Source organism: Ascidia mentula, chromosome 3 (assembly GCF_947561715.1).
Source record: "Ascidia mentula chromosome 3, kaAscMent1.1, whole genome shotgun sequence".
Classification (NCBI taxonomy): domain Eukaryota; kingdom Metazoa; phylum Chordata; class Ascidiacea; order Phlebobranchia; family Ascidiidae; genus Ascidia; species Ascidia mentula.
Genome location: NC_138568.1, coordinates 10,376,027 through 10,395,809, shown reverse-complemented (window position 1 = coordinate 10,395,809; position 19,783 = coordinate 10,376,027). Strand labels below are relative to the sequence as shown.

At 36.8% G+C, this 19,783-nt stretch overlaps 3 protein-coding genes across 3 annotated transcripts; 1 reads left to right on the top strand and 2 right to left on the bottom strand.

The window, feature by feature from the left end:
- Nucleotides 1–1,575: 1,575 nt before the first annotated feature.
- On the bottom strand, nt 1,576–6,100 carry LOC145895588 (uncharacterized). The gene is made up of 10 exons (XM_082984389.1): nt 5,725–6,100; nt 5,319–5,662; nt 4,963–5,173; nt 4,645–4,770; nt 4,383–4,585; nt 3,785–3,944; nt 3,130–3,236; nt 2,554–2,728; nt 1,961–2,076; nt 1,576–1,785 (listed from the first exon to the last, which is right to left on the bottom strand). Exons 1-10 carry the CDS (start codon nt 6,098–6,100, stop codon nt 1,576–1,578), a joined length of 2,028 nt encoding a protein of 675 aa, XP_082840515.1.
- A 240-nt stretch (nt 6,101–6,340) lies between these two features.
- LOC145895587 (uncharacterized) lies at nt 6,341–8,915 on the top strand. Its single transcript, XM_082984388.1, has 7 exons — nt 6,341–6,470; nt 6,533–6,726; nt 7,035–7,295; nt 7,563–7,711; nt 7,895–7,965; nt 8,375–8,488; nt 8,608–8,915. The coding sequence occupies exons 1-7, from the start codon at nt 6,341–6,343 to the stop codon at nt 8,913–8,915; spliced, it is 1,227 nt and encodes a 408-aa protein (XP_082840514.1).
- A 468-nt stretch (nt 8,916–9,383) lies between these two features.
- On the bottom strand, nt 9,384–17,728 carry LOC145894135 (maternal embryonic leucine zipper kinase-like). The gene is made up of 16 exons (XM_082982608.1): nt 17,501–17,728; nt 17,322–17,438; nt 17,119–17,262; nt 16,908–17,050; nt 16,296–16,413; nt 15,864–16,031; nt 15,646–15,732; nt 14,880–15,001; nt 14,139–14,226; nt 13,506–13,660; nt 12,264–12,383; nt 11,850–11,977; nt 11,505–11,580; nt 11,008–11,182; nt 10,773–10,876; nt 9,384–10,546 (listed from the first exon to the last, which is right to left on the bottom strand). Exons 1-16 carry the CDS (start codon nt 17,648–17,650, stop codon nt 10,333–10,335), a joined length of 2,109 nt encoding a protein of 702 aa, XP_082838734.1. The 5' UTR covers nt 17,651–17,728; the 3' UTR covers nt 9,384–10,332.
- Nucleotides 17,729–19,783: the final 2,055 nt, after the last annotated feature.

Here is a 19,783-nt window from a genome sequence, read left to right as displayed (position 1 = left end):
GGCCACGATAAGGGCAGAGGAAAGAAGGTGCGTTTGTGATATTTGCTTATCTTATCGTGTTCAATCAAAAATGCAGCAAGTTCCTGTTACCCACCAGGTGCGTAACTTGTTGCCGAGGGATGTATGTTTGTTGTTTGCTGGCTGGGAAACAAGCAAAACAATTTGGGCCAAATGGGAAGTAAATTACAGACTAAAACGCTCTGGCAGAAATAGTTCAGCAAACCACATAAAGTTTTATTATTTTAGTTTGACACAGAACAATAAATGTAAAGTACTAAATATGGCAGTTGGTGAATATCAAATAATGTTTACCAGCCGGTTAAATGCTCAACCAAATTTGTTTGTCTGTATATGACTCATTGTAAAAAATATGTTTTTTTTCAAAAGAACAATGAAATACTTACATTACCTCATAATTTATCATTTGCCGCTGTCAACGCCGAAACCACATCGACCACCAGAACACAACCTTACGTTGCCATACTTTGTCGGGCGCCAATCAAATTCCTAACATCTTCATGTGCTCAAGCCACAAGTGGCAAAATAAGTGGCTGCTTTGTATTTGTAAGCACATAATTTGCGACAGTAAACCGAATTTGGTGTTTCGTTTAATTACCAGCCTCACACTGACTGCGATTGACACAAACACAGGCACCATTTCGGCTATTGCATTATTTCAGATTCATGTCAGGCCATTTACAAAAGCAGTAATGTCAAGAAATCAAATCGATTCACGCCGTCGTTAGGTGCAATGGCAAGAAGGTGACTTTAGCACCATCTAGTGTTGAATTATATGATTCGCTTATTGTCCCAATCCTAACCACTACCATTACAACAAAAGCTGTCATACCTTATATTTGATTAACTCGCCTTACTGTTTGCCTACATGATTTGGCACGGGAAGGTATTTCACGCTTACTTTCATCATCGTCGTTATTATTATCGACAGGAAAGTATTCAGTAGCGGAGTTTTAACATTGAGGCACCAAAATTGAAACAAATGGTGATGCAGCATGATCACAATTTCGCTTGCGCTTGAATGCAAAACAAGCCAAAATGCGTGGGCTTAGCTGAGCATGCTGGAAGATTTAACCAGCAGCCGCCGAAACTTACCTTGTTGAAGAACAAAATCAGCTTCCTGTCAGACACGGTGCATCAATCAGCTCGAAGATTACATGCAAAAGGTGGGTGGATGTCCTAATTGGACGCGTGGACAGTTGGGAGCCTGCAAGGTCTCTCTACTCAAAATGCTTTGTTTTAACGCTTAAGACCGAAAGAAAAACAATTGTTGCTCTGCAAAGCTATCTTTCACAAACAAAACTACTTACAGGAGGTTAACAAACAGAAAGTTCATCACTTCCAGGAGTTTGTAAACAATATCTAGAAGCATGCATCCAAGGGGTAAAAATGAATTACATTTAATGGTGTTAGTAGCATACAAAATTTAAGATGTTTTGTATTTGTCAGGTCCAAAGAAAACTACAGAGCACCTACGCATACACACAAAAAAACGTAAGTTGCACACAGAAACAGCGACGTTGAAAAGACAACATCGTAACCGACATATGGCATATTTTATGCCATGCGCACAGTTTTATTTTCCACTTTATTACTATTCTGTGGTTGGCGACTCGCAAAGCGTAGGGTGGGTGCTGACTGTCGTTTGGACTTTGTCATAATAGAAGGAATATTTTCATTTGCAGGAAAATGTGGTGGTGGGTTGTATACTTCTGTGTTATCAGTAGTGCTTTCAATTTCCCCAGCTGTCCACAGTTGTTGTGGTTCCTGAAAAAAATTGCAATGTTTGATTTGCCAACATGGTAGAAAGAGCCAAGTGCCTGCATTTATCAAATCATACCAACTATAAAATAGAACCATTGTCAACCGACTGCGATGTTCACTGTTAATTAATAAACATTAAGTAGTAAATGCATTGGGAAAACAAATTGGATTTATTTACGTCTTCTTCGGGTGGTTTAAATTCATCCAAGGTCGAGCGTGAACTACTGGAGCTGGAACTCGCTCCCAGCAGTAAAGCTTCGTTGATCAAAACTGAGGGGGTTACTGTCATTGGATCTGCAGAAATTTGTAACAAAACTGTCAGAAATTCTTTCCCCATCCTCTTTGTTATGTACATTTGAGATAAGATAATTAATATAATGTTTTTGTTGCTGCCAGGCATATTGTAACTTAATAATCTGTTCTTCTGGCAAAGATAAAACGTAACTTTATTCACCGACGTTTCGCCTGTTATTCAACAAGCCTTGTTAGAACAGATTATTAAGTTAAGATAATTAAGATAAAAATCTTCCCACCGAAAAATTAACATAAGTTATTCACCTTCGTTTGCAACTTTCGGGTAATTTTTGTTACAAGATCAAAAAACTATGATGAAAATGAGTTTTGGTTGCCGAAGCTACCAACGCTCTGAAGATTTTTTCGGAAATGGGCATCGATTTTAGCGAAACAATCTTAAAACTTTCGAGGCACCAAAATTTAATCCACGTGTACCTATCGCGTGTACACAGGATTACACAAAAATGCTTCGCTCACCGAAAACGGTCGTCATTCTTCGTTGAGCAAGTTTGCGTTTTCTCTCCAGTTCATCAGCGAAATCCTCTTCTGTCGGTTCAACGTGTAAGCGGGTTTTGATGTCTTGGTAGAAGTGAGTTGCAACTATGATGATCACAAAAACCACAGCTATGCTCACAACAGTCACGTAAATGGCCTGAAAAAAGGTAAAAGGTGTGATACATTGCAAGACAGAGTTGTCCACAGAGTCACCGTCACATTTTGATTATTTTCAAATTTGCATTACAAACAAAGGGCATGTTTATCTCTTTGAATTAGTGGAAACCGTGCGACCGATTTCATAGATTTTGAAATTTGATGCGTCGGAAGAGAACTCACAGCGACCTATTGAACGTAACACAAACGAAGACATATGCTATGTACATTAGGAGGAGTTATTCAAATTAACAATTTTAAAGAAAAGGTTTGCATGGCTGTTTTTTCGAGAAACTTTTAATCTTTCTTCGCGGCAACGAACAGAAAATTTCCTCTCCCCATTTTAAATTTATCCTTATTTTTAAAGGAGACCCCTTAAATTTTGTACCAATTTCCTCTGACCTGAAAATAGAAATTTGCTTGGTCGGAACCGAAGTAAACTTGACTGTCGTCGTCCTCATCCGGATAAATTCCATCTCTCGAGGGCTTTGTTGGAATTTCAACTTTACCTGTCAAAAGCGCAAGGAATTTGCCAATTTTAACCACTTTCTTCAAAAATCTAACCAGTTAAAAAGCAAATGAAAGTTGGTATCATTGGAATTTTCTGTTATCTTTATGGCCACCAAAGACTGAGTAACAGACTTTTAGAACAACTCCAGTATAGAATTCTTAAGAAGGTTTTTTCTTGATATACATATATATTTCATCCATAGGCATCATCCGTATCACTAAAATTTGGTGTTTACCTTACGTTTACAAACTTGACCGCACCAATTCAATAAATAAGTGGGAAACTGTGCGTGTGAATATAGACAGCGGCAATTGAGCAGCACATCACAGCTTCAAATCAAAAGGCTGCTGTTACAAAGAGAATTGATGGAAATGAAAAATATTTTAATGGCAGAGTCTGCATCAACGCATAGTGTGCGGGAATTGCAGCAAACGAGATCGCTGGAATCAAACCGTCAACGCGGATTTGGTTAGGTCAACAGATTTACAAGGGATACACAAAGTCACAACCTGCGCCAAAAAAACAACAACAAAGCCGCCGACTCACTGGCGTTCCACGTGGTGTAGTCGATCTTGAATCCTTTTCCCCTCCCACCGTAATCCGATTCAAAACCAACCAACACTCTGTTTGCTTTAGAGTACCACTGTTCAGGGTGGTAAGATCCGCAAAAGCGTTCAACACCCTTGGTGGCATCAAGCGGAATGTCCTAAAAGAATTCACGCTAAATAAAGATGCGGACGTGACTCAAGTCAAGCACATTTTTTAGTACGTTTTATCGTATACATTTCACGATCAATACTTGGGGTAATGAGATTACTTCGTTTTGTAAATTGAAAAAGCAAAAATGCTTATTTTAATGCCAAATAAGCTAAAACACTTATTCATTAGAGACAAGTCACGAGATAATGGAGAAGTTAAAACCAATCGTAACTTGTTTTTCAATCCTCTTTGTGTAGATTTTTTTATTCCTGTCGAGTCTGTCTGTTGGATAAACAATTACTGCCAACCAAACAGAACTCTTCTGGCAAAAAGAGAACGAAACGTAGCACTTTTCAATGCTCTTTTCATTTTTATTATTTATGTCGCACTACTTGTAAATAAACTATGCAAGAAATATTTATGTTTAAAGTTTCTACGACTTTACCTGAATGTACAACGCATCATGTCTGCATTCCCCGATAAGTAACGAACCCGCCTCTATGTAGAAATCACGAAACCAAAGAGCAATCCGCAGGCCCGGATCCACTGATATTCTCCACTCACAATTTAATAGGCTTTGGTAAGGTTGGGGATACTGAGGCGAAATAATTTGCCCAGTTAAGTTTGTCAGATGAAAATGACAAAAGTCTGAAAGTGCAGGACATTTTTAAATTAAATAAAAATATAAAAGTTGATGAATTTCATACGTTTGCAATGCGGAATTTCACCAATCCATTCGCCATCCGGCCCACAAACCCATGCTGTGCTGATACCAACGTAAGGGTGGACGCATTTTATCCGAAGTATGTCTTCATATGAATAATCGCCACCACCTGCAAGAAAATGATCAACGAAATTAGTGTTGAATCATTTCAAAACAATTCCATTTACGAAAAATCGTAATCCGGTAATTTGTTTGAAATAATCTATGTTTTATTATTGTTATGAGCGATTATAACTGCATAACCCCCTGCATGGCTAACAAACGCTAAAAAAAGTTCCTTGTTGGTTATACTGATCTGTACCCTCAATTTTGGTGTTTGGGTGCCGTTTGGGTGAACCACAACTTCTTTTCACGCACTGCAAAGGTTTTGCGTTTGTCCAAATACCTCCTCCAATGCATGTCATAAGTTTGTAGGTGTCATCCGATGCCGCAATGCGAACGTGACCTTTGGCACAACTTACCAGCAACATATCCCCGCTGACGTAACACGACTTGATGTCGTACTCAAGATGCTAAAAGTAAGTGGACTTGGAGATATTAAAAGAACACTTATTCTCAATAATAGGTGGTAAATAAACCATAAACACGTGTGGTTTAAAAAAGTCAAATTTATATTGGAAAATAAGCATTATGTACAGAATTTTACTGTTGACTTACTTGTTGTAATGTTGTAGTCGACAAATACGCGATAATTGAAAAGTCAAGGCGGGAAGAAACAATGTACGAACGAAGTCCTGGAACAGGTAGGCCGCAGAATCGATGAACTTTTTTACAAACAGGGCTGCCGAGTGGTTCCCCAGACTGGAATGTTTCTGATTTGAAAACTTGCCAAGAAGTGATCGCCGTGTTTGTTAAGAAAAGAGAAGAATTTAAATTGTTTGTCAGGTATATCGAGGATATATTGGATTTTAAAGTAAATGTCGCAGATAAATTTAAGTTGCCGCAAAACCACTTTTGAAAGTCATTTGAAGGGTTGCAAATCTCCAAGCTTACAGAATGGTCTGAAATACAAAACGTTTACAAAAAGGTCAAGAGTTGTTCGCTATTTTTGAAAAATGTTTACCTGTAAAATTGGCTGTTAGGCACTTTTGCTGGAGTATATTAACCAATAATCTGTCCAACTGGAACCAGCTTTGGGTTGGGGTGTTGACATCACAGTCTGCTATTTGTACAAACGGAGACGCCCCATCCAAACATTTCGGAATGCAATCGACATCATTTTCGGAACAAAACTGTGACAAGCTAATCATGAACTTCACGTTTGACGGTAAAACACTTGAAGGAATAGACGGAAACGACCAGTTCTTTGACTTCGACTGGCATGACTGAAATGGTGACTTTTGGCTATGCTGTGAAGAAGCAGCTACATGTGACCAGCACATGAAGTGCCATACCCAAACCCCAATTAGGATCAGCCTAAAGCATTGTCCAAACTCCATTCATCTCTGGACTGTCTCTTATACAAAACGCTGTGGCACTTGCAATGCACAGTAATGGTGGGTTAGAAACCTATTGTTTGAACAGCATTGTTATGCAACAATGCACTATTGTCACTGTGATATGCAGTATAAACCTGCAAAAACTTTGCTATTTTTTATTAGTTGTTTGGAAATGGTGGTATAGGGATATTTTTTATTTTGATAGTTCGAGTATGTAGCTGGTTCCAAAATTACGGGGAAATGTGCAAATGGAAGGGCCTAATTTATGTAATAACATGTGTACTTTATTTGCTAAGCAGTCATGCAAGCGGGGCGCGAATTTTGAACTCACTTCGGGATGCATCAAAGATACATAATTCAACACACCAAGGTATGTTTTTTTGGAGCAAAAATGTAGTTATTGCAACATAATCGAGAAATATTTGTTTTTAGCCATCCAAAAAAGCAAAGTGTGCCAGCGAAAGATCCAGTTGGATGAACAAATCGGCAGCATAGCAAGCCCAAATTACCCGTTGTCATATGACGATAACATTACATGCCTTTGGCAAATTCAGTCCAAACTTGGACACCTTATTCAACTTTCGTTTGAAGACTTTAACTTAGAAGGAGGAATTATTGATACCACGGTTTGAATCAAACACCTTCCTCGCAAAGATTCGTTTTCTGTTGAGAACCTGAATAATTGTATACTATCTATGCAGATATATAAATTGTTAGAATGTTATTACGCAGGTGGCTTGGTTGTAATAATTTCCCAGCCGCTGTGTTAGCAAAGTGAAAATGTCTAAAATAGGGTTTTTAAGCCTTTTAATTTCTGTAGCTATTTTTATAGATTTTTAATGTCAATTGTGTATATTTTAATTGACGGAAATTTGCAAAAAATCGTAAGTTATGATGATTTATACAATTACAGAACGCAAATTTTATCTTCCAGACAGGAAAATTTGTGTGCGCGTACGACTTTGTGCATATTTACGAGCGTTTTTACGTCACACCCGGGAAAGATAAAAGAGAGAAAAATTCAAAGTCAAGTCATAAGCCACCTGTGGTTCTACAAAAAGTGTGGGGAACTTTCTGTGGATCAAATCCACCCAGAAAAAGAACCACCACTTTGTCTGGGGCGTCACTTTTCATTTACTTTTTCACGGATGCCAACAAATCAGGGAGAGGATTTTCGGCAACGTATAAACAAGTTGTAAGTATGGGTTCATCTGGATAATAAAAGAAAACAAACATTAAATCTGTTGCAACAACTGTATTATTGGGGTTTTCGTAATATTAAAAATGGTAGTAAAAAATGTAAAATAAAATCATAAAATAACTTAGCCCATCAATTATCCTGTTCAAACGAAATTGCTTTAACATGTTGATAACACACAAGCCTCAAAAACGAGTGACAGGGCTAACAGCTCCAAAGCAAATATTTTAGTATAATAAATAAAACATAAGATTTTCTTTGCAGAAATTATCAGGTGAAGGACGGCTCGAGAGCAATTGGGATGAGGAAGTTGAAAGTAACAGGAAAACATTTAACTTTTACCTTGCAATCTTTCTGACCATGAGCATTGGAGTGATGTTGGTCATTGTTTCCCTTTGCAAGCTTTTAAATAAGTAACTTATGTATTTGCCTTTCTTTTGCTTTATGTTTGTGTTTGTTACTATGGGTTATGTGCAGATTTGTCTTAAATTAAGATTATTATGTTGTAAGATTTATCTGCGTGATTAGTGACAAGGAGGTGGCAGCATTAAATTTTAAAGATTATTTGTTTTTGAAAAAATGTTGTTGGTTGAAAGGGCGTTAGATGTGGAAGACGAATCTGAACGAAGAAGTTTCTGTTGCGGGACGATATCCGTTGAAACAGGAGGTAAAAAGCAAAATATTTTGCTGAAAAAGACAATTGAAAAGAAATGATGACACTGTCATAATTTTGCAAATTTGCTACTGGACCGATGTTTATAATACCAGGATAAACTGACTTTCATCGATCATTTTTGTGTCCAATGTCAGTTATAAAACCATTATGATTGATATTTGTATGATAGCTGAGTTCGCGAAAAGACCTTTGCAAAGCAATGACACATTCACGCAGGAGCATGCTGCATTGTTTCTGCGTTTTCTGATTACGTCATGTGCTTGCGCACAGCGTATGTATGTTAACCACAATACATCCATTAACCGCTGAGCTCCTAATGTCCGCAAACTTGAGGTTGATCATTGTGTCTAATTTTGCAGTTAACATGAGCGATGATTAATGTGGATGATATTTGTTGCAGTGGATAGTGAAGGACTCGAACAATCGATTGATGAAAGGCCTCCAACACCCCCACCACCTTACCGTGATGTTGTGAAAACCGAAGAAGATTGGTCGAGGGTAGTCCGCCAATTCGGTAAAATCTGACTTTGTGTATTTCGGATTGCAATAAAAGTGAACATTATACCGATAACCGAGTTATGATAAAAAAGTAGTTACAACACACTCTTGATTTAAATTTTATAAAAATTTCAGGGTCAGCAACTGCAGAAGTTCTCAGGAGAAATCTTGCTGCGGAGGACGTGACCGTGTCTTACAATCTTAACGAAATTAATTCTGCAAATATTGCGTCATCCAACGCATCTGGAACAATTACGTCATCAAACACTGCCCCGATTGCACGCAGCGGTTGCTTGGCAGCAGGCAGTACAGCTGTGGACCCATCCCGAATCTCTGCCTTGCTCATTACCACACCCTCCGGCATAAGATTTTTAAGAAACTTTCGTTCGTCACGTGTTTCGACGATAAACGAGGAATCACGTGATGAGCGAAGTGTGACGTAAGCAATAAAACATGTCTAGAGCAGAGTTGCGCGAAAATTTGTGTGGGAAATGAGTGGTTTGGTTCATGTACACGTTTTTCAAGCAGTTACATTATACTTATCGCTGAGATGCTAAACATTACATAAAGTCGAGACGTGACTTTTAAAGCAAAACATGAAAATAGTTATTTCTGCAAACCAGGAGATTGAGACGACGCTTTCTTCTCATACCCTCATAACTTTAGGAATAATAACAACACTCAGCCAAAACTTCCTGTTTTCATAAGACATCGACCGGGACCTCGAATCGATTTTGTTTGAAACAGGATGCGGTTTTCCAACGTAAGCTGCATTTCGTGACTTCACTCTTCTCTTCACAGAATGCGATTTTCCCGCTCATATTGCTGGGAAATTCAAGATATAAAAAATATATAAATTTTGTTTTAAACCAATACTGGGGACAAAAAGGTGACGATTTCATAAAGCGCCAAGATTTTATTCAAAAATGCAAATGACAGCATGAAGAAAAAATAACAGTATGCATTCATGCAGCAAACAGCGGTAAGAATGTTGAAGCTACAACACAAAATTTCCAAGACTATCCCAGCATAATTTATGGAACTACAGGAAACCAATGTTTTTGGTGCGAAAGAAATTTAAACAAACGAAATTAATTTTTCCCAAAAAAGAGAAATTGACGCAAAGAATCCTTCAATTATCTTCTTTACGAATATTAACTAAAAAGACATCATCCACGGTATAAGCAAATCATATTCAAATTTAAAAATGTTTGAACTCCAGTAGTTGATCAGTGGCACGACATCAAAAAATTCAATTGTAAAGTAAGCGGCAAATAAAGAGTAAATTGCAACTTACGCAACTTCTTCACGCGGTTTGAGAGACGTAAGATAACCACGTGCATAGAAAAGAAATGTCGGCAGCTCGGGGAAAAATGTACCTTTATCAAATGCAGTTGTTGAAGAACTTGTGCTACTCAAACGTTTATGCACATTAGCACCCAAATCAACGCCATGTGTAAGTTTATTTCGATTTTGCTACTGCGAAAGGCAGTGTGTCAAAAATATATCAGGCAGCTTTTAATATAAATAAGTCGAAAGAAAAAAATACAACCCGACAATTAAATTATTCAGGTTTTACGTCTCAAATTTGTTTGCAGGCAAAGTTTGCAAAAATACAACAGCACAAAAGATGATAAAATATTCCAAAATCATGTTTTTGTCATTGCAGGCAATTTAATTTTGAATTCAAACATCATGTATTTAACAGTCTTTTCTATTCGGTATCGCCCTACGTAATGCATCGATGTCTATAGCGCAGCTCTCCAAGGAACGCGCTTTACAAACGAGCTATTGAACGAAGTTTCACAACGAAGCGTTAACTTTCTTTCTTTTCCATGCCAAGAAGCCAACCGAGGTTATTCACAACAGACAACTTGTGTCAACTTCTCGCAGGATGCTCTCGCACACACGTTTATACACGAACGCATCTCCCTTCAGACGCTTGCGACGCACTCCGAATAGATCGGATGAGCTGCTGGCAAACGAATTTTTCGCCACTAGGTGACAGACTTCGAGTTCAAAATCGAGAACAACTTTTCCAAAATCGTCTTTCGTCTGGCACCGAACCACATACCTTAATTATATAAATCATAAAATCTGGTGAAAATCGCAGAAAAGAATTGTCCTCAAGGCGTAAATTTGTCCTTTAACCAAATTGTTTATTTCAGTTCTCCAGGAATAACCGCATTCAGCAACTAATACATTTTCTCTATATAACTAAACTGTTACGGAATATTTCCTAATACTGTTAATAAAAATATAAAAACTATAAAATATGAAAATAAAGCATATCGTCTTACCCATTATCTGCGTATTCCATGTGTTTGAGTGGAACGATACGTTTGATTTCAGCAAGCAAAGATCCCGCGTCGCATTTGCAGATGTTGGATATGTTGTATGAAGTCTTAAAATGCAAAAGCAAATTTGGGTTATTCACACTTTGCCAAACAAACTTACAAGTTATTTGTTACGGTTCAAAGGATATTTCAGAACAAAGTAGACAAATAGAAAAAAGTCAGTTAAAAATGTTCCAACCTTCATTTTTCTCGGTCCAGCATCAGATCCGAGTCTTTTGCGTCCAGGTGTGAGAATCATTTTCATTTTATCGAGACCTCGTTCAAAACTTCCAAACATTCTGTTCCTCTTCTGTTTTGTTGGAGTTAAAGGTTCGAAGTGGGCAGTGTGCAACGAATCGTCCACAGATTTGCACCTACCAACAAAATAATACAAGTTGCCTGTTTGAGTAAATATAATAGAGTGTACATTATTTGCTCCTCAGTTGTCCTAATTATAACATAATGGTTTTAGTTGAATAATTGGTTTTGTAATTAAAGTCACGTTGGTAATTGTTTCATGAAATTAATTAAGTTAGCTTCATTGATTACATGTTGTTCTGAACCTTATACTTTGAATATATGTAATTTATTGACTTGTTTTAGATATCCCCATATGGGAAACGAACAGGTGGATTGGGCATTAATTTCCTTTTTTTAATATTATCGATGTAAAGTTTATTATGCAATCAAACTTACTTTCTGTCTGGACTTAGCGGATTATTTGTTTCCGCAAACGGTGCAGATTCAGCGTTTAAAGACTTTCGATGTTCGTCTGCATAGAAACACAATTAGTTTTATTTGATTGGAACAAAAAACAACAAATAAACGTGGGAACGTATAAAGTTTTTATCCAAACATATAAATTCTAAGCAAATATAAAAAATTAAATTTTAATTGCAAAAATTATGTTTGTTGTTATAATAAGGACCTTAGATTTTAATATTTAAAGTGCCTAGTCGCATTTAATAGCAGTGATGCACGTACTCACATTTTGCATATTAAATGCAAAAATTCACAAATCAACAGCAAAGGACAACATACCTGGCTTCCACTTGGGTGGGCTCATACTAGATACAGGTGGTGTCTTCGATCGACGTGGTTTTCTTCTTTTTATGACAACATTTACTGGCGTTTTACTCGTTGAAGGTTCCTCTGTGCGAAACGCAGTTCTGCAACGGAATCGCAAACATGGGGTCGAAGATGTTTGAATAACAAATCCTAATATTGCAATGTTTCGATGAACTCTTCGTGTAGCGCAATTTGCGTCAACCACATTTCGCAATTCTAATTATACGGAAACTCTTAAACTCATTGTTGGAAAAGACACGTGATTATGAAGGGAGGTTAAATAAATTTACAATGACGTCACTGAATTTAGGATTTGCAAACCTAGAAAGGTTTTCGTAAATCAGCATTTTTGACAATAAACATTGAACAATTTTTGAGAAAGCCTACTTTTTGTTAGCAATAACTGAGGGAGTTGCAATCGCTGTTGCAACATCCTGCCATCTTTTGGGAAGTTGGGGGGTCACAAATTGATTTTCCTTCAAACTGTCGTCGACCGATTTGGTCCGTCTAAATAAAACACCAGGTTCTTTATAGGTAACTTTAGCATAAAGCATGGAGTATAAAGCTTTTTAATAGATGTGAACAGGGCGTCGATTTTTTTCTGCGTGTCGAACATCTTCAGAAAAATTGTCGTGCGTGTCGAATAGTAAAAATGTCGTATCTGGTAACTAACGCATGAGAACGACCAGGCTTATTTCAATTACAGGATTCTTGTATGGACTTAGGCAGATAACAATAGCGTTGGTCTGTTCGTGGTACTGTATACCGGTAACTTGATATTTATGCACGCCGTCCGTGTCGAACACTTAGAATAGCGAAAAAGGCATAAATCGACACCCTGATTTTGGACGATGATTACCGATTTCAAACGACGCCTTCTAGTGGTGGTTTCGGTGGGAATGTTATGTAATGTTTGGTTTATGATTTGAACTTATTTATGCAAAATATTGTTATTGTCAATAAGTGAACAAAGCGGTTTAACCTTTCTGGAAAATATTCTCTTTAATCGGCTGTGAGAATATACAGCGGATATGCCGGTTAGTTAAATTTTTACATGAGTTTTTTTTGACGTAATTAGACGCATAAATACCACGAACAGATCTACTTTTAATTCGTTAAATTAATACTAGGAATGTACACAGCAGCGCTACGAGTAGACATTCCAGGTCATTTATAACGACAAAATCCTGATTAAAAAGTCATGTGAGTGAATCGATTAACGTTTATATTTGAACCGACTCGTCCATTACGACTTTGTGACGTGTGAGTTGCATTCATCCTACCACCTAAAACATTGCTATAGGAAGTTAAACACAAGCAAATGTTACATCCCAAACCACTGCAGGATGATTTATTCGTTTTTGCAGCACACGTATAAAATATTGGATTACCAGGTAGCCATTGAATTATTTTTTTACAGATGTTATTGTTAGGAAGATTAAAATCAAACCATATTTTAAGGTAACTAGACCTCTTGATACCATCATCACATTCACGACCCTACATCAAAATAATTTTATATGTTTAAAGAGAAACATTCAAAAAATGGGGAAACACTGTTGACAGTATAGCAAGTGCATTAAAATACAATCATATGACCTGCATCTGGCATTTTGTTAAAATGTTTACCTTCTTGTGGGTGTTGGAATCCGATCCATCTCCATTTTATTGGACTGGTCTAATGTGGTTGGCCAAATATCGCTATCTAACGATCCATCATCACTGTCACGTCGGTAATAACTCTTACGCGTCATCGGCTCTGACGGAGGTGCATCATAAAGTGACTGCAAACATTATGTACGAGTTATAAACGTTACGTCATCGTAATGTTGATATGCGTAACCAATCAGTTTTAACTGTGTTTAACTAAGAATACTTTGGGGTTGGGTCATTTGATTAGTTTTTAAACACATGTAAAAACCCCAACATACGTTTTTTCTAATCAGGGCAGCTTCACAACAAACTTACAAGAGGAAGCATATTCTCATTATTTTGAACGTAGTTTCGCTATTAAGTCAAATTAACAAACATCATGGTCACGGAGTAATATTTTTTTTAGATAATTTTATTTTACATTAATTGGTGTGGAGCGATGATAAATTAAATCTCTTGAAGGTCAAAAACATTCAACAGTAAAATTTTCACTTAATTTAAGTTAGGATCGCACAACTATGATTATTTTGGGCGTTTTCAGTTCCTTCAAAAGAAAGCCTAATACTATTCACAATTCAAGCCAATATGTTGAAATAAAACTCAATTTACTTTAGCAACATTCTCTCTGTAGTTGGAAGCAAGTGGTTGTCGAGTTTTCTTGGGTCTGGGAGTTCTTGCTTTAACTTGATCGGCGATTCTTTAAAGAAAAACAGACGTTTTTGTGCTTTTTTGCAAGAAGCAAAGTTCTTGTCAATGTAGTAAAGAAAAAAACCAGTAGACAAGAAGGCGCAACAAAGTTTTGAGTCGCCTTATAGAAAAATGCTTTGTTGGTGAAGACTGCAGAGCCACGTACTTAGTGTTACACTTTTCGGTGGTTACATTGAAAACGTGCTACTGCAAACATGTTTCAAAAAGAATCTAGCCACGGGGTTACATTATGCAAATATTCAAGTGTGCGTTTTACTGTCTAGGTTACATTCAACTTAGACACAAACCAACGCCGCTTTTTGACACAACTCATCCAGCCAACAGCTCTTACTGCGGAAGCCCGTCTCACCATTCATACAGTGACGTATCCTTATGACGTAAGTCGTGCGTAAATATGCTCTCCGGCTAGCCAGTATATAGTCGAGTGTTTTGACATATGTACAAACTGCACAGTGCACAGCCGGTTATTTTTATGACACTACATGCACCACGCACAACAAAGTGAAATTTTCATTTTCAGGAAACGCCAACGTATTTTATATTGGTAGTTGTCATTGTATGCAAAACTCCTTGTTCTTGTTATGTAATGAGATTATAGGGATTCTACACTGCATCAAAATATGTGGGCATGCACTAACAAACCTTGTAGCTGGAACAACTGCTTGTGGCATTGACGAAAGTGTCATTTGTAAGCGAACAGCTCTACCACTGGTTTTCTTCTTTAGCAGCAAAAAGTATGCAGCAGTAAGAAAGTCGTACTTCCACTGCAAACAATATCATTGTTGCAGGTAAAACTATGCTGATTACTAGTTCAATTTGCTTTAAAATTACATAAAAAACATCCAAACTCAGCATATTTAGAAGGAAATATTCCACAAAATGGAACAAATCCAAATACTGTGTAACAAAATAACAGCAATTTCCTGGAAGAAATCAGGATGTCACAAAATGTACTTCTCACAGTTTTTTTTCTAAAGTTTTCAGGATGTTTTCGAAACATAAATTTATGATTGCAAAGCAAATCTATCCCTTGTACATTAATTAATCAAACAAGCTGTGGCCTGTGGTAGTATAGCTAAGGGATATAGTAATTATGGTAATCTGAGTCTATAAATGTGTCAATTCATTTTTGTAATTTACAGAATAGCCCCAAAAATAATCCCACCCCCCAACAGATTTTAATGATTAAGTCATTGAATTTATATATAGCAATGTAAATGCCCACATCAAAAATCATGATTAAGGAATTTGTAAGTAGGCTATTAATACAGATATGTCATGCATGCAATTTTACTTAGGATTGGGAGTTTTTACATCATGTGAAAAAAATTACTTATACAACAGACAAAGACTAAAAATATACATATAAGTAGATCAAAGCATAATTTCAATGTGAATGACATCATACCTTGCTTAGCTCGGCTCTCATAGTCTCTCTGGAGACTTTTTGGTGAACACTAAGTTCTGTTATCACATCTTCATCAAGAACTGTGGTCTTTTAAAAACAAAACCAAAAACACTTGCGTCTTTATTTATTTGTTATTGCATCGACAAAAATATATTTTCTTAAAACTCTGCACACTACAATTTGCTAAATACTAAATAGTTGAGTTGAATGATAAATACCTGGTATTTTGAGTGCCATTCAACAGGCACACCAAATTCTTCTATTATCCAAGGATGGGAGAGTAATTTTTCAACAGTGATTCTATGCTTTGGATCCACCTGAAGTAGCTGTTTGAGAAGTGCTGCACTCTCTTTTGACAACCAGGCAGGGGTTTCATACTTGCCTGACTGCAAACGTATGTTCATGACTTTTAACTATTTGCTCTTTGAATGCCTTTCAGTTGGCACACAAGCACTTAAGTGGACAAGAATTTAGACAAAATAACAGAATTAGCAAAAAAATTAGGAGTGTATGAGAAGCATTGTGTTACAGCGAAATAAAATCAGGTTTTACGAATATGACCCAGCAACATTATTCAACAAAACAAAAAAAAATTTTCTCGATTGATACGTGGGCAGAAAAATGGCATGCAAATATATTTCATTAAATACCTTGATTTTACGGTACAGGGCACCAATATTGTCATCATCAAAGGGTAGAAAGCCATTTAGGAGGGCATACAGTAGAACACCCATACTCCAAATGTCAGCTTCACTTCCTATGTATGATCTGCAAAAAAGCAATCACACTATGTAGAAGTTAAAAATTTCAAAATTTCAAAATTGCTTAAAATAACTATATATTTGGGTGCAAAATATTTGGAGTTTATAACTTTGAAGATGAAAGCCAAAGCTAAAATGCTGTTATACATTAGTAATAGTAAACGTTTCGAACACTAACTGCCTTCATCATCAGTACTATAATGAGTCGATGAACACAGTTAGTGTTCGAAACGTTTACTATTACTAATGTATAACAGCATTTTAGCTTTGGCTTTCATCTTATAACTATATATTGTTTCACAACTCACATGTACTACTTTAAATGATGCGTAAACCCAATGATTTATTAGAGTGACAGGGATTCAGGAAAACTTACTTTGAAGATTGTAAAACCAGCATTATCAATGCTTATGGGATGGCTGAAATTAAACAGTAAACATTGTGCATGGGATGGGGTTTTTACACATGCTACTGTCAATACAGGACTAAATGAATATTTACTTTCCAGCAATGAGCTCAGGGGCAGCATAAGCTGGACTTCCACAGCATGTGTACAAATGATCTTCCATTCCTCCACGAGGTTTTGCACACAAACCAAAGTCAATTAACTTTAGATTTTGATCTTCGTCAATTAGAAGGTTTTCCTTTAAAAAACACAGAAACTCATAGTTATTTAATACATTAAAAAAGGATTTAAAAATTATTAACTTACTGGTTTAAGATCTCTGTGAGCATATCCAAGGCTGTGCATGTAGCAAACGGCAGAAACTATTTGGCGGAAAAATGTCCGAGACTCCGAATCACTTAGTCTGTCTTTTTGAACAATGTAGTCAAACAGTTCTCCTCCAGAGCAATACTAATTAACAAAGCAGTAATGCATCAACTTGTATTTAAAACTTTAAACTAGACCCTCACCTCAAGCACCATAAAAATTTTCCGAGATGTTTCAACAACTTGATACAGACGACAAATATGATGATGGTGCAAATTTTTCATGGCTTGAATTTCAGTTTTTATTCTTGGTAAATCAGCCTAAAAGATAAACAGTAAGTCTTAAAGAACTGCTAGGGTAAATGCTAGGCTAATTAAATTACCCCCAAAGCCACTTTGTCCATAATCTTAATGGCCACTGTTTCGCCAGTGGGTAGGTGAACTGCCCGTTTGACTTTGGCAAATCCACCTGAGCCGATGGTTTCTTTAAGGCGGTAGTGAGAAGCAATTGCACTGTATTCCTCCACCACCATTGTTGGCTGCTGTGTAACTCGCAATTCTCCAGATAATTACTTAAGTGTGTTTGTAACTATTAATAGGAAGTTTTTAATCAAGAAGCTAAGTTACAAAACACAACAAACAACGTAATCACGAGAAAGTAGCACTAAGTACAACACAGATAACACAGACATTCCTGTCCGGAACTTCTACTTATAAGGTAGGCTACTCCGCTACTGTACTCTCACGAGAGTAAAATCATGATCGTATCACCTAAAAATTTAGTTTAAATTATTAAAACACTTATATCAAAATAAACAAGTGTCGATATAGAAAAACAACAGTTTACGAAACTCACAGCTGTCCAGTGGCAGCGTACTGTAGCCCACTTAACATATTCCTGATCTCACTTTTAAGTTTTGCAAATACGGTCTTGAAAGAAACAATGACGTCAAATTTGAATAAGCGCCGGTTATGGTCTGCTGGTCATCTGTGTCGAAGCCATTTTTCGATCAGCACTCAATTCAAAATTTGTGCAGCTCTTACAGTGCATGTGACACGGGAAAATAAAATATACTCATAATTAAACTAAGAGTTGCTCCTAATTTTAAAACATTTTTGGCGAAAAAAGTAGATTGATACGGCGACTCGTTTCTGAGATACAGAATTTACGTCATGTAATGTCACTGAGCAAAGGAACGCAACTTTTGACATCAAACAACGCGAAAAACATTTACATTAAGGCTATACGGTCTGTTGATATACAAAACAGTAAAAATCATGAAAAGGCGTGTATGTTTGTGTGTTAATATGGAAATCATCAAAACGCAAAATATTCTCAAATTACCTTGTTGCGAAATATATTTTTTCATGACGACATTATCACCACAGTTATTACGTTTCCATGAGTTAAATAAGCCAAAGATTTCCAATTTTTCGCCCGCGATCTCTTTCAGGCTGACAAATGTTTCCCGCGTCACTTTAAGTTGAACGACAAAGTGCAGTTGTGCACATATATGTAAGCGAAATAGCCAAAATTCAATGAACGACTAAAAACGTATAAAAGTAATGGCATATACAAGAAACACACAGTTAGACAGTCGATCATGTTTCAGGTTTAATTTATAGCAAATCCATATGAAACGGAAACAGAGGTTGGACTTCGGGGGTGAATGATAACAATGCAACTTTACAGTAGCATGGCATTTGTCAAATCGAGGTCAGATGCAAACAAATCACGCTTCCTGTGAGTTTGCGTGCGGCTTCAAGTAAGTTTGCCTATAAACTTCAGTCGATAGAACATAGAGAAATCACCTAAAATGAGCAACCAACAACTATAGATACGGTATCCATCGACAGTTTACCAGGGTAGTTTGGTTCACCGAATCGGTGCAGTTCATTGTTTATTCATCAGCAACAAAAATGATAATTATATCCCAACTGAAAGCGTAATTTTTCGCCTTATTTTTATTTTCCAGGAAATGTAATTCATCCAGTTTGACTGAGATTTTAATCCATGATCGATATAATGGCTGAGATCACCGAGTGTAATGGTCTTCGCAGTGGGATGATCTTTATCATCAAGCGAGACCTTGTATATTTTTTGTTACCATGATTGTGTGTGCTATTTAGTGTAATCTTTTTAGTATATCGCTTGTCTAAATGGATTTAATTTTGTTAGCTCTAACTCCCACGGGTTTGTTGAGTGGTCCAGTAACCATTTCAGTGGGCCGCGTATACTTGTTAAAATAAGAGAACAAGTAAATATTGTATTTTTTTTTATTTGCGACCCGTAGAAGTCTATGCGTACGATCTATTGCAGTGGTTCTTAAACTTATGTGCACTGTCGCCCTCTTACAGCAATCTATACATCATCATCGCCCCCCTGCAATACAAAAGGACGAAAGAACTAAATTTATTACAAATACATCAAACAAACACACTATTGAACGGTCACGACCCCCAGTTTGTGAATGCCTTGAATAATCAATATGCAGAAACCTCACTATAGCTACAAACTCGAATAAGATCCTTATACTCGGGGAAAAAGTTTTGTTCAGACCACAAAAATAAAAAAAATTCGGGTAGCGCTTGGCTGTTAATTGGCTCATTTTGACCACGTGATCGTTGCATGAAAAAAACATTATCGTGGTGTAGTGGTCGGTTTG

Bases quoted from the DNA above. Each gene is read 5' to 3' on its own strand.
- LOC145895588 (XM_082984389.1), bottom strand. From the start codon at position 6,100: ATGGAGTTTGGACAATGCTTTAGGCTGATCCTAATTGGGGTTTGGGTA. The intron at 3,945-4,382 runs GTAAAGTCGTAG...GAATTCTTTTAG, and splicing joins ATGATGCGTTGTACATTCAG to GACATTCCGCTTGATGCCAC. The intron at 3,237-3,784 runs GTGAGTCGGCGG...CGCTTTTGACAG, and splicing joins CTACACCACGTGGAACGCCA to GTAAAGTTGAAATTCCAACA.
- LOC145895587 (XM_082984388.1), top strand. From the start codon at position 6,341: ATGTGCAAATGGAAGGGCCTAATTTATGTAATAACATGTGTACTTTAT. The intron at 7,712-7,894 runs GTAACTTATGTA...GTTGGTTGAAAG, and splicing joins CTTTGCAAGCTTTTAAATAA to GGCGTTAGATGTGGAAGACG. The intron at 7,966-8,374 runs GTAAAAAGCAAA...TATTTGTTGCAG, and splicing joins GATATCCGTTGAAACAGGAG to TGGATAGTGAAGGACTCGAA.
- LOC145894135 (XM_082982608.1), bottom strand. From the start codon at position 17,650: ATGGTGGTGGAGGAATACAGTGCAATTGCTTCTCACTACCGCCTTAAA. The intron at 11,581-11,849 runs GTATGTTGTCCT...GTTTCTATGCAG, and splicing joins CCCACCCAAGTGGAAGCCAG to ACGAACATCGAAAGTCTTTA. The intron at 10,547-10,772 runs GTAAGACGATAT...TATATAATTAAG, and splicing joins ATGGAATACGCAGATAATGG to GTATGTGGTTCGGTGCCAGA.